The sequence below is a fragment of the Phaethon lepturus genome, unplaced genomic scaffold (genome assembly GCF_000687285.1).
Source record: "Phaethon lepturus isolate BGI_N335 unplaced genomic scaffold, ASM68728v1 scaffold11915, whole genome shotgun sequence".
In the NCBI taxonomy this organism is placed as follows: Eukaryota; Metazoa; Chordata; class Aves; order Phaethontiformes; family Phaethontidae; genus Phaethon; species Phaethon lepturus.
The window spans coordinates 56,211-70,619 of record NW_010539901.1 but is presented as its reverse complement, the minus strand read 5'-3'; the positions used below and the strand labels follow the sequence as shown (position 1 = coordinate 70,619).

At 38.7% G+C, this 14,409-nt stretch overlaps 1 protein-coding gene across 1 annotated transcript in view; it reads right to left on the bottom strand.

Annotated features, from left to right (window-relative positions):
• Positions 1 to 4,576: 4,576 nt before the first annotated feature.
• Positions 4,577 to 14,409, bottom strand: part of DOK7 (docking protein 7) — a gene marked incomplete at its 5' end in the record, with an annotated part of 64,027 nt that continues 54,194 nt past the window's right edge. The window contains 4 exons of the mRNA XM_010287271.1: positions 4,577 to 4,713; positions 6,366 to 6,518; positions 9,571 to 9,642; positions 10,687 to 10,752. Of these exons, the coding sequence (XP_010285573.1) occupies positions 4,577 to 4,713; positions 6,366 to 6,518; positions 9,571 to 9,642; positions 10,687 to 10,752 (428 nt within the window). The remainder of the gene's footprint in view (positions 4,714 to 6,365; positions 6,519 to 9,570; positions 9,643 to 10,686; positions 10,753 to 14,409) is intronic.

Here is a 14,409-nt window from a genome sequence, read left to right as displayed (position 1 = left end):
TACATCCACCGCCTTCCCTTCATCCACGAGGCAGGTGACCTTATTGTAGAAGGATATTGTATTGGTTAAGCGGGTTTTTTTCTTCCTGAACCCATGTTGACTGTGCCTGATGATGACTGCACTGTCCTTTAAATGCCTTTCAGTCCTATTCAGTATGATCTTCTCCATTATTTTTCCAGGTACCGAGGTTAGACTAACAGGTCTGTAGTTCTCTGGGTCTTCCCTCATGCCCTTTTTGTGGATTGGATTTAGACTGGCTAGCTTCCCGGTCAGTGGGGACCTCCCCAGACTCCCAAGACCTTTGGCAGATGATCAAGATGGGTTCTGCTGTAATATCTGCTAGCTCCTTCAGTACTCTGGGATGAATCCCATCAGGCCCCATGGACTTGTGAACATTCAGTCAATATTGCTGGTCAGGGAGAGCATAAAACTGAACTCATCAGAACCCATCCAAATTCTTTAAAAGTTGCACTTTTCTTTAATGCTACTCACCTACACTCAAAAGACGTGTTTGCAGAGCTACTCCTTACAAATTTCCCTTTAATAACTTCTAATTCTTCCATCCTTACTCTGTTTGCTTTGTTCTTATTCCTGTATGATGTTAAATTAGCATTTCCTTTCAACCTCTTTTGCAAAATAACGTTTGTATGATTGGCCGAATGAGAGCTGAGGAGCTTCCCAGATAAAAGGCGACACAAAAATATAACAGCACTGTCATCTGAAAAAAATTCCTGATTTTAACAGAAATGACCAGCCAGTAACCCATAGAATTCTGTGTCATCTTCCTGTGGTCATTTTAGCAATAATATGTGTGTTATCTCAGACAAACTAGAAAAGGTACTTACCGAAGGGTGCATGTTTCAGCATCTCATAAAAAAAAAAAAAGTAATCACTCATAATTCAAATTTGAGTAGTTTTCCAAGCTACACTAATTAAAACTGTTTTGTTTACAGCAGAGAGGAAAATGAGGGATTTTTCCAAGCTATTTGCTAAAAACAACTCTTGGGGCAGACTTGCACACACATTTAGATGCCTAAAGACACCTCCTGGCATTTTCCACGATTAGGTGCCAGACTGCTATCAAAACCCAGACAACTATTTGCATTGTTGGGCAATGAAATGTCTCCAAACTCCAGCCCTCCATCCTGCAGCACATGTCAACCTGGAGAAATTCCATCACCCAAATACTTGCATATAAAAATGTTCCATAACAGCTTACGAACAGCACCATAAAACCCACCGAAGCAGCAGTTACTTTTGGTGGTAACCTGAGCAGGACTGTCAGAAAGAAAGAGGTACGGACACAACACGCTAAGGGTTATGCCCGAACACTGCGCTGGCTGGCGGCAGGTTTTCGTGTCACGGAGAGCTCTGCTCCCAAACTGGCACTTCTGCCGCGTTAAAGTACTTCAAGAACATCTTACAGAAATATCACCAGCCACATCACATTGTTTTGTTCTTCTGGTACTTAATTCTTCATACTCCTGGTAAGGGCAGGAGATCTGACTCTGGTAGAATGTTAAATTAAAAATGAGCAAAGCCTGCGTTTTTATCAGCAGAAGTTACGAGTCACATTTATCTCCAAAGGCGTGGGAGAACTTCTGGGTTTTTTGCAAAGAGTTCTGAATCTGGAATCATCCTATAGCAACCACAAACTGTATTTTGGATCACTTATGCACAAGTTTTATGCAAGGCGTGTGAATAAACCCTATTTGCACATTAACAGCAGTACTAGAGTTAACCCATGGAAGCCACATGGTGAGTGCAAGCCTGATCATGGGATTATGGGTTTGTTTCCATTTTCCCCAGTTTGCTACTGGAATTTGAAGGTACATTATTTTATTTACTCAGAAAAAAGGTTTTACATTTCTGTGAGGTCCTGTTGTTCAAATGAGAAAATTTTAGTTTCTTCAACAGAAATGTCAAGCCTATAACTTGATGGGGAGGCCTAGGAGGTCCTACAAAAACAACAACCAACGAGGTTTTAAGAGATGCAACAGTACGGCTTGGCCTCCTGCTTCAGCATCCTAAACATAATTTAGTGCGTGAGAGTATGAAGTTAATTTAAAAGATAAATGAAAGTTGTCTGTTCTATTTGTCCTATTCAAGTGAAGAAAAAAAAGAGAAACAGAAAGCTAAAAAGTAAAATACTTAATTATCCTCTAAGGCTTGCCACAAATTATGTTGTCATTAACAAAGGCTGTAAGTACAAATTTATATCCAGCCATCTAGCTAATCCTAGCCGAAGTTACTACGGCATACAGAAATACAGGTGCACAGAGAACAACGTGTATGCACAGATACACAGCCCTGTTCAACCTGAAAAACGTATTTTTAAAATTCTGACTCTTCCTGTAAGACCAGCAGCAATATGAAGACCTTTACTACTGTGTCAAATCTTTACCCGTACTGCAAGGCCAGGATTCAATGCAAGCAATTTTGAGCAGTGTACAGAAAGGCGGTCTTTGTAGAGAACCTGGGTAATATATTTTGCTGGTAAATAGATTTTTACAATAGAAATATTCATTATATATCATGATGGAAAACATTGCAGTTCAGTGCGCCTGGCAAGCTATGCTCACTTTAAATATTAAATATAAATAGGCACATAGCAAGAGATTTAACCCTGCAAGTCCTCCCGTGCAGGATCCTGAATTGAACAACAGTTCAGTTAGATAAACCTGGTCCCAAGGAGCTGTAAGTCCAGGCCATTCCGGTTGCAGTAAATATATGTTTACAAAGCAGTTCACCGCTGTCCATCTGCCAAATAAGAAAAATCTTTTAAACTGGGAATCTCATAAGAAATACTTCTTTTCCCTTCAGAAACATGCTAGACTAGTAAGCAGAAAAGTACATCCTAGCACGGGACAGATGACAATGACCATTGTCAACTCTGAAATAGATTTTTTTTTTTTAATTTGAGAGATTTACATGGCCGTTGAAGTTACATTCAAATAAATTTATAAGCTAAATTCTGCCTCAAAACCAAACACCCACCTCTCCTTCCAAACACTTAGTGAAACCCTCACTGGCACAAAACGTTCACTCAGCAATAGGAATTATAATGCATATCTGAAAAACAGAATTGGGCTGTGATATTTTGTCTTAAGAGGACACAGTCAAAAAATCATGATACCAGAGATATCAACCTGGATAACTTCTGGAAGCCAAAGCTATTATGTTGTTGCAGGCCAAAATTTTGATGTTTTCCATAAGTACACTGCTTTGTTAGTGCAGTGTCACTGCCATTAACATTTTATTTAAATAGCACTTTGCATCAGCACAAATATGTAGAATAGAAGAATTACAGACGATGCAACACCAGAAACTAAGCCAAGTTTTGAATCGTACCGTCTCACTGTACAAAAGCAAGATGTGAAAGACTTGTGGACAAACCTATATTACAGTAGAACATCCTGTTGTGCCTCACTTCTGTAGCATCGCTGAAGACATCACGCTCTTACACAGAACTGGTTTTGTGCTATTTAGGGACAGCAGAGAATTATTCAGAGAAAGTTTTAGCCTCAAGGCGGATATTCCAATGTTGATGCCAGTTTACATTAGGCATGGTTTTGGAGACATAAATAAAGGTCTCAATTTTCAAAAGTTAATGTTTCTTTTGAGTACCCTGATTTTAAGATATTCTGTATGAGAAACCTGAAACTTGATTTTCAACATGATATGTGTGTTCAATTCCAGGAAAATTGCTAAGAATTACAGGTACTCAACAACTATGAAATCAAAGCTTATAGTGTCTAAAACAGGGTTTTTAAGAACAGAAGCACCTAAAATGTCCCTTCAAATTATTTTGGTTTATAGGCATACTTAAATTAAATAACTTGTTTGTGTGTGCTCTTGCCTGTATGCATATACATATGTGTCTGTGACACTGCAGCTTTTAAATCTGAGCAACTTTAGCCTTTAGCCAAAGCTACAGAACTCTTGGTGATGTATAAAACTGATTTACTCATCGGTAAAGTTAAGCATGCCCATAAATAAGCATGTAAGTTGCACAAAACTATGCCTGCAAAAAATCAGGCACTGAATTTTCTTGCTTTTGTAAGAGCCATTAATACATTAATAGAGGTTTTACACATTTTATACTCTCAAATATATACATATATTTTATTAGTAATGTGTGCTTACATACATACATATGCACACATGCAAACATATGTGTACACATACCACACACACACACACTCACATTCCCTTATCTGCACACATTCAAGTTCTTTATTTTTAAAGAAAATGCCACCATTTAATAAACACTGGAATTGGTTCCAGGTTTCTTCCAGGACTTCAGAATTGTAGAAAAAAGTAACTTACATCTGTCGTTGCATATGAAAAAAAAAAATTCTGGACTTTACAACCAAATTAAAATAAAAAGAAAGACCACACACCCCCCTCATGCTACCGGCTTTCCAATTAGGAATCAAGATATTGGAATGAATCTGGTATAAATGCAATAAGCAATGCCAGCTTTTTTATGAGTATTTTTTATAATATGTGTGAATCTTTCGGAAGATAAACTAGTACCAATTTATGGTGAGCAAAAAGTTCTTTCCTAGACAGGTCACTGCTGAGGCCCTTTCTTCTTCTGCTCTAGCTCCTGCAAGCGTTCCTCCCGGCACTGAGCATGCTGCGTTCCCACTTTGTGGGCTGTCTCGGTGGCTGCAATGTCAATCTGTGCATATCGGGACGATCCACTCCCTGAAATACCAAATGAAATTATGTAAAAGACTATACCCCTCATATATTCATGGGTGAAAGTGACCCAGGGTTGAGCTATTGAGACACTTCTTCCACAGATTTCCTAGGTGATCTTGGTTTGGTCTTAAAGCAAGCTCTATAAAGGGAGCAAGATGATAATCACAACTAAAAACAAACTCAAAAGCTTTGTTATCTACATATTTTAGCTATCTGGTTTTCTTCAAATAAGCAAATGAACCACTTATATTTCTGCCCCAGGTTTGAATCTCCACTCCCACTCCCCCCAGAAGACAAAACTGAACTCAGCTCTCCCACTTCTGGGAGGTTTCATCAGCGGGCTTCTAGTCGGTAAATGAACAACATCTGGTATTTGAAAAGAAAACATCATCGGTAGAGCAGTTGGCAGGGATTCTTCTTTGTCCGGATTGGGTACTCTGTGAACATTTACCAGATCAACCACCTTCAGCTTTAGACAGAATGATAATTTAGTCCAATTATTGGCAATAAGAGAGATAAAAGCTGCTCGGTCTGTTCAGGAGCAGAACAGTTCTGTAAGGATGCAGACGTACAACTCTGGAGGCTGGGAAAACTTTAGTATGAAAAAATAAAATATTTATGGTCAGTAGAGGCACCTTCAAAGTTTTACAAGTTGAGCATAGGTTGGTGGTTGACACTTAGGAAAGTTTATATCAGTTGCTGGAATTCGGCCCTTTGTTCTTAATGCCTTGGCTCACTGTCTTTAAAATGAAGACAGAACATCAGGTTTATGTCTCAACAGGGTGTTGTACAGAGAACTACATTAAAGTGTGGGAGAAGCTTAGAATTACTTAACTAGAGCCATATAAACATAAAAAAAAGAACCACAATGGGAAAAGTGCTAGCATTTCAAAATTAATAAACTTGCTGAAATTAAAAGTATAAAAATTAAAATCTCAATAGCTGAAAACTATATATGGAAAACCCATCAATACCAAATGTGAGCAATTAAATGCCAGATCCTGATTAGGGGCTTTATGTTAAAGAGGAATGCATCTCTAAATGACAATACCTGGTAGCTATGATGCATGTGTTTGTGCTAATTGTCCAAGTTAAGCATCTGAAGTAAAATACCCAGATCCAAACAAACGAATTTAAAAAAAAAAAAAAAATCAAATACTTGGGCTGGCTTACTCTCTGCAGCACCCTCACACACCCTCACGGAGAGCAGACAGAAGAACGCTGTGTTCTGTTCTTAAGCATTTGCTGCGTGGCTCCAGAGTCAGTATCTTCAGGAGCAAGCCCTGTAAACCTACACCCCCAGTCCTGAAGCCAAGCAAGAAAAATTAAGTAACTGTAGTCTTAACATGCGAGATGAAAATCTTGAGAACACGAAGCAAATTACTGTCTGTCAAACTCCACAGACACAGAAATGTTCGCTTTAGAGGGAGTGCATATACAATGCACCTGTCAGAGGGATGCAACATCTTATAGAATCTCATTACTTAAAAATCTTTTCCAAAAGAGTTGGCAATTACAAGGACTGCCTCACAAACATAGCGGGGTTCAACTCCTCTGTTAGCAAGAGCCTATGTGTAGATGTGAAATTAAGATTCCCAATACAGCATGCATTACTGTTTCCTTTGCTGTTTAAACAGTATAGTAGACTTCCTTACCTCTTATGCTTGTGCTAGGTTCTTGAAGTTCCAGTTCCATGTAATGAAGTTGTTTTTTGGAAGTAGGGCTGACAGGAATATTAACATAGGTGGCTGTCTCACTGTGGGGTCGATCTGATATAGGCACATCAGCTGAATAACCTACTGCCCCTTCTAAAATAAGTAACATGTTACTATAGACACTTCGCAGTGACCAATGATGCTTTTCATAAAAACACAATGATCCGTTAAGAGTTCTGAAAGCAAACATTCAGCAGCAACAACTCAGCTTGCCAAACAGTACATTCATCAATCATAGATGGGACATGAGAAGACTAAGATTTCTACAGAAAAGATCCTCAGAGACTGGCCAAGTCAGGATCTGATCACAGACCACAGCCAGTGATCTCACTATGTGGTGACAGAAAGCAAACCCTATGCAGAAATTTTCAAACAGAATGTATGCAGCACTATCTCGCAAGACTTTCAGCTCTAACTCAGGTTAGTAAAGCGTTATAAAGCCTTATAGGAAGAAATCTGTTCTAGGGAGACATGGACTATTATATCATCCAAAAGACAGCAACCAAAATCACTGGAAGTTCAGAAAGTATGTCCCAAAAATAGGGACCGAAGAATTTTTTAAAGCAAGGGGAAGACAAGCTTGAGGAGACAATGTTGACAGCTTCCCTGTACTGAGATGAAAAAGACAGGAATGATGCCAACTGGGGACAGACCAAGTAATAAAAGACTTCAATTGCAGGACAAATGTAGAAGGTTAGACAGTGGGAAAACCTTTCTAATAGTAAAAGATCACAAGAACGCTAGAGGAAAACCCACAGAGGCTGTAGAATTTCTGCATCTAGAAATTTCTAAAAAAAGAGATAGACTAACACCTACTAGGAAACAGTTTTCTATAAAGTGATTTTGACTTAAAGACACTTTTTTTGTCATCTGGATGAATTCTCAAGACCTCTTCTAGCCCTATTTTCAGTTATTCTAATCTTATCAGAAATGAACCCAAGAGAGAAGCTAGAAGGTTCCATTCAGTGGCCAACCAGGCATTTCAGCCTTCAACCCCTTAACTAACACCAGGCACCTACATCTAGTTTCCCAATCCATGAATACCAAGAGACTTCCCAGAATAACCTGGGCTACAGGGGACCCAAACAGAAACCTGTATTCCCTCTGTGCTTGGGCAAGGCTTTGAGTCACATTCTCATTGTCCTACTCAGCAGGCTAGTCATCACCTGCCTGTCCAGTCCAGTCGGAGTTCTTACCCTTAAGCACCTTCTGCTGTTAAGTCACCTTGGGACAAAAGAGTGCAGAGGAAAAATGGTATCACTTTCAGGTTCTCCTGTTCCCTGAAGTCCTCCCATTAAGCTTTTCCATGTCCCCACATAAAACTCATACCAAAACTTCATTTGTCCAAATCACTGCTGTTCGTTTCTGCCCATTCAGACACTGATGAGAGGCAGTAGGTGATCAAGGCTTTTTAGAGCCCAGGAAAGAATAACTTCTTATATTCAACCAACAGCATTAAGGGGAACTTCTTTTTGGACTGTATTATGAATAGCAGAGATAGTTCATACAAAGTCAGGCAACAGTAAGAATTGTCAGAGGCTACAGCAGGTTTCAGGATAATGGAATCTCTCCAGGATTAAGCTATTTAAGTCAAAGGAGTCTACTATGCAGTCCAAAATTTTAAAAGCCTGGAAGGTTGGCCAATTTTCTGACAGTTTTTCATACAGAAAACATAGGAACATCCACGAAGTAACCAAACATTTTTCTGAGGGTCAGACTTCAAGTTATTGTTCCAAAGCCAGATGTCAGGAACAAAATGAAAAGGAAAAAAAAATCACACAGAAGAAATTTCGGTATCTATATCAAACATCATTCTCAGAAATTATTCTCAATTATTGTGTCTAAAGTATTTCAAAGGAATTTGGCCTGATTGTGCCAAAAGAGATTCAGCAGAACCATAACATTGAAAACCTGCATCCCAAATAGTTAAAGTTGTAAACAAATGACAATCTTAAGATACAGAGTCATGAACAGTCATGAAGGAAAAGGTATTTTTTGAAATCTTTCTAATACAGCATTAAAGTGATGTAACAGGAGTTTAAGTGAAGTGTCCTCAAAGCTAGCTAGCATGAAAACTTCTCTGTAGAGTGAAATAGCTGAAAGGTTTCAGGAAGCTGAATGTCAAGTGATTTTCCTGAGAAATAAAAAACTGCAAAAAAACTGCACGTTCAGAAAAATATATCAATTGGTAAGGCTTTGTACAAGAAAAGCAAAAGAAACACACGGAACAAAGAAACCCCTGACAAAAATCAAATACTCTACTCAAGGAAAAAAAAAAACAACAAATCAAGAACAAAGCTGGGCAAACTGGAATGGAAGGAAAGGAAAAGTATTCTGTTGTCCAGTCTCTACTGTCATAATAGAAACTGAGCTTTCTTTGTAAACATAGAAATACTTGGCTTTTCATTTTTTCTTCAAATAATAATAATTAAAAAAAACATTAGATGCTAAAAACTGGCTTATATTTGTTTGAAGAGAAAGGTTTATTTGAAAAGCACAAGACAGTCAAAAACTCCTACTAAGAAAACAAGACACACACAGAGCGCCATGGACAAAGACAGGGCATTCATCAGTCCATCTGGGTGGACAGAGGTAGAAGATGCTTACAAGAGAGGTCAGAAGACCAGTATCTGAGATCATTATTGAAGGAGACTTTCAGAGAAAAACAGACCAAAACACATGGTTACAACATTCTGAAAGAATTGGTACAATATCATGATTGCTTGAAGAGAAAAGGTAGGAAGTAAAAAAGCAAATAACAGAAAAGAGAAAATGTAGTGGCACTGAAATGAGGGGGAAAAGAAAGTTAAAGATAGTATAATTGGGGAGGGAAGAAGAAAATTATATTTGAAACTGGTGTGTTAGCCTTTCTTTCAACAAGTGTGAGTTACTCATATTTTCTACCCTATGTGGGCACCATTCTCAAAAATGTGCAATAAATAACGCATAAAGAAAACGAGCACCATAAACACAGCCCCGAGATAACTCTATGTGTGTGTGGGCATGCATGTAAAGCTGACATGTTCAAAGGGCACCACCTCAAAAATAAACATTTAGAAAAGATCACAACAAAAAAGCAAATGGAAAAAGAAACAGGAAATGTTCATGTCCTCTAATGCAACTGTCTGCAAAGATCTTTACTCACCAGGTTCCTCAGGGCTAGTAGGAGTTCCCGGTTCTGGAAGAAGTGTCAGCATCTCATAACCACCTTTAGGACCTAGAATATAGGAACACCATCAACAGCTTTGGATTTAGGAATTTGCACAATGAAAACAAACCATATACTTTCTGGTTTTAACTTGTAACCTTCTGATCTGAATAATCACAATGAAAAATCTCAGAAAGTATAAACACTGGCTAGTGTTGACTTCTCTCTAGTGGTGATGCCAGCATTTTCTAATGAGTGCAACAGCAAGCAAGTAAATGTTAGGCCACTGAAGGCCACTGAAGTCAACCGTGTGCTTTGCTGTACGTCGATGGGGGAGCAAAGCTGTGTTGAATGCATGAATCAGGGAGAAGTACGTGGGTGAACTTGGGAGCATCTGGAAGACTCTTGTTAAAATTCCACCTCCAACATGATAACTTCTTGATTTCTGACAAAGCTCTGTAGAAAATGCTTAAACTAGCCCTTCGAATGATAACTTTGCTTTCCAAGTGCAAGTAATCATCTTTGCAAGAAGACAGGTTGCATAACATCACCCATGCTTCCAGAGCACTAAGCTGGAAAAAGATGCCCAGGTTCCTTCATAATCTCAGACTCCATCCAAGTTCAAACCAGGCAAGCTAAAAGGCTATGCCCATAGAACAAACATATTGGGATTAATTTTGAATGACAAACACGCAAAATTCTATCTGTTGATGTTGTTGTTGTTTTCATCCATTATTATGAAGAGGTATCTTTAAATGTGGTGGGGTTTTTTTTCCCCATCACATAATTGCTAGGGTACAGGATTTCTCATGGCCTGAGGCAGGGTTTTTTTGGTGGGTGCTCTTTGTTAAAGTGCTGGCAGCATTTTACTGCTGTGAATAAGATTACTGCCTATGCTCTGACACTTATCTGTCACTGCCTCTTCTAAACTTATCCCATCTGTCAATGCCTTTCTAACAAAAACCCCGCAGAGCAAAAAACCCAAAGAAATACATAAGTCTTACAATAGGGAATCAAGTCATTTATTACCTTTAACATTTTCTGAAGTTTAAAATAATTTAAGTTAATTTAAATTTACATGCACACACATACCTCATAACCACTTACACTTACCACCTTGGAGACTGTGCCCTCTATATACTTTGAAAGACCCAGAAGCTGCCATGACAGAAGCACCACCTGTTTTCAGAGAGAGATAGTCACATTAAATCTAAATACCTCTTGCTATTGTTAGATATCTGTCGAGCATCAGCATTTTTAGATATTCCTGAAACATGAAGAAAAAATTTAATAAGAATTATAAGTTATTGTTCTTCATTTAAGCAGTTTTGGTTTTCCTTTTTATTTGCTAAATTCTTTTTCCTGAGATTGTGGCACTATAATCTAATTTTGTAGTTTTCTTTCTTTAGAAAGAAAGGGTGTCTGCTATAAAACTTCAGAATGCTGACCTCCCTATTTGTAGTGAGTACTACCTTACTCACAGAGATAGTCATCTTCAACTGAGAAGTAAAAATGCCAATGAAAACTTGACCGGGGAGTTGCCTTTGCAATCCGTAACATAGCTGGTTTAGATTAGATATTAGGATAAATGTCTTTACAGAGAGAGTGGTCAGGCATTGGAACAGGCTGCCCAGGGAGGTGGTGGAGTCACCTTCTCTGGAAGTGTTAAAAAAACATGTGGACGTGGCACTTCAGGACATGATTTAGTGGGCATGGTGGTGTCGGGTTGATGGTTGGACTTGATGATCTTGAAGGTCTTTTCCAACCTCTAATGATTCTGTGATTTGGCAACAACAAAGTTTAAAGTGTTCATTAAAATCTCATCAGACTGGATCCAAAACCTATTAAAGTTGTTGGGAAGAACTGTATCACACTTCAGCTGTCCACCATCCAGTTTCAGACATGCATAAAGTGGGGCAGGGTGAAGGGTAGGCGAGGGATCTAACTTCCATGGGGTTTGAATCCAGGTCATGGCTGGTCCTTGTGCCATGTGTTACAGCCAGGGAAGCTTTGCCGAGGACATGTCCGATGGCGCAGTCAGTCTCCTTTCCCCAGCCCTATTCAGAGCAGCAGAAAGCTGTCCCCGGTACTGTATTAGATGCAGACATTTGAGAAAACACGAGCTAGCAACTCGGAAGCCTACAGCGGTACGCATGTGGTATGGTTTCTCTTCATACACATATCCCTTCTTTCTTTAACCAGCAAACTAATTTAACCAGCATCATACCTACCTGTTTGGTTAGCATTATCCCTATCCAGCCATGAATGTCTTTGAAGATTATTGCTTTATGCTAATTACAGCTTCATCACAAAACTGGTATGGGGTATTTTTTCCCCTCAAAAACTTAATGTAATTCAGTAGAAATCATTCCACAGAAAACACGTGGGTTTTAAGCAACATTTTTAGGATTTGTGAAAAGCACACAGGACAGGAAATGAGATTCAAAACAATAAGATATTCCAATCCATTTATGGTCAAGTTGAAGTTTTCCCAGTTGGAGCTGGTTTAAAAGAACTATGTTAATATTTCAGGATTTGACCCATTGCATTTTCCCCATTTTCAAATCTGGCAACTGACAAATATTTACATAGTCAAATATCTCATGGAATTCTTTTGAAGCTTTGAACTGTGTCATATAAACACATGTCACCAAAGATCGACCTAGATATTTTCTTCCTTCTTCTTTACATTTACCATGTAAACTGGTTTGTTTCTTATTTATGAATCCTAGGATAACACTTGCAGGAATGGAAAAAGCAAGCTGGCAAAGTAAATTTCTGAACATATAAAGCATCCAGCAGGAGACAGACGCTCCCTTCCATCACTCTTTTTGTCTTACAAGGGATTGTTAAGAATAATTTTTTCAGTGTTCCCTGCCATCCAGTTCTGTGTGGCTGACTTGCTCAAGTCTCTGTTAAAACTGAGTAGCTCATCAAGAGAGTTATTTCCATTCTACTTTCCTCAATCTGCAAGAGGAAGAAGATATTCAAAATGTGACAAAATGAAAATATGCTGCAGAATATTTTGCATTCCTACATATGATTAGACTCAAATATCCGATGTAGCTCAATGAAGACAACCACTACTTGAAACATTTTTCTAACTTCGTAGTCATTTCTTTATGCCCATTCTTCAAAAATGAGCAGAGTTTCAGCACATGTGCTACAAGAAAGAGCTATGAAAAAAAATTAATAAACAAGAGGGAAGCTGGAATACATGTTATAAACTGAGCCCAGACAGTTTACTTTTCCAAATCCTGTCACCTATCATTACATGGCCAGTGAGTAGACATATGCAACACCGCGCCGCATTTAGCAAGTGATCACTTCTTACTGCCCAGCCTCTACTTTGCCTTCACGGAGTAGGTCACGAACTCTGAAGGTCTGGGCTATTAAATTTCCTGACAAGGAGTCAGGACAGAAGAAAACACTGTGCTCCATGATAAATTCCTGCATCTTGTTGAATTAAAACTACCTTTATTATGAAGTACTTTGATCCACTCAGACAAGCAATATTTCCATCTCCTCCTTTGAAAACAGATACCTTGCTTAAAAGAGCATCCAAAGGCTAGAGCTACTGATTGACAGGAGAAATACTGCAAGTACACCAGGAGGTTTTTCCATGCAAATGTAACAAAAGACTTCCTGGTGCTGTAAAATTGCCCTATAAAACTTCCCTAAGTTTGTTACTCTTCAATTTTCAAAGTGGTTTCATATATTTTCTGCTATACAAATGGCATTATCTGCAACATATAAAAGCTGAAGGGGATGCTTAAAAATGTTTACTTGCTCTACAGACTTCACTGTATTTGGAAATGTTTCCTGTCTCTCTAAGTCAACTTCAGAAGTTGTAAAATCACTCAAAATTAGAAATGCGTTCAAACACAGTGACTGTTCAAATCTTGCTCCACAAAGATGTTTGTTTAGTGTGTCCAAAAGAATGGCAGAGGATCTAACTACCTCTAGCTATTATTCATCTTCCCATGCTAGAGGGCCACTCCAGCCCAGCCTCCCATCCCTAAAAATGCCAAAGTCTTAAGCTAGAATCATTACCATTTTCCTGTACCAGGAAACTCAGTGTCTGTTTTTTGAAAAATATACCTTCAAAGGTGCTTTATATACATATGCTCCAAAAATCTTGATGCATGTGAAGCTCAGGATCTACACTGGCCAAGAATGAAGGTCACATAATGTGTTTCCTTAATAGAAAAAAAAAAAAAAAGCTGAAATAATCACTATGTTTGCAAATAAGGTTCCTCACCTTTGTGTTCTAGAAGGCTGGGGTATGTAATTTCCCCAGATCTCAGCTTTCAGAGAAGGCGTGGGGAAGCAAATCAGGAATACGGAAAAGGCAGGACTAGAAGGTCACTGTGGCATGGACTTACCACCTTCTGTCACCCCCAAAACAGGGAGCAGGAAACTGATGGATCTGCTCAGTCCAGAGGATGAAGCAGCAGCGTTTGGACCATTGACTAGCATATGGTTTCACCTCAGTGATTGTTCTTTTCCCCCTCCTGTCAGGCCCCCAGCAATTCAGATCGTCATTAAGGCCAAGGTTTAGCTTGTAAATGCAATACATATTTTAATCAGCTTACTTTTTGTGAGCTCCTATTTTTCTTCCCCTTCAGAATTATTTTGAGTGCAGTTATAAAATAAAGCACAATCAAGAAAGAGTATGCCATATTATGGTAGGGCTTTATTAACCAGGTTCTCATTCTAATAATGCTCTTCTATTACAGTGTTTAGCCCTATGAGATATGACATATTTACGGTGGACACAGCATATGCTCAGCACACAGTCCTTTATTGGCTCAATAAAAGTATCATACTGTACTT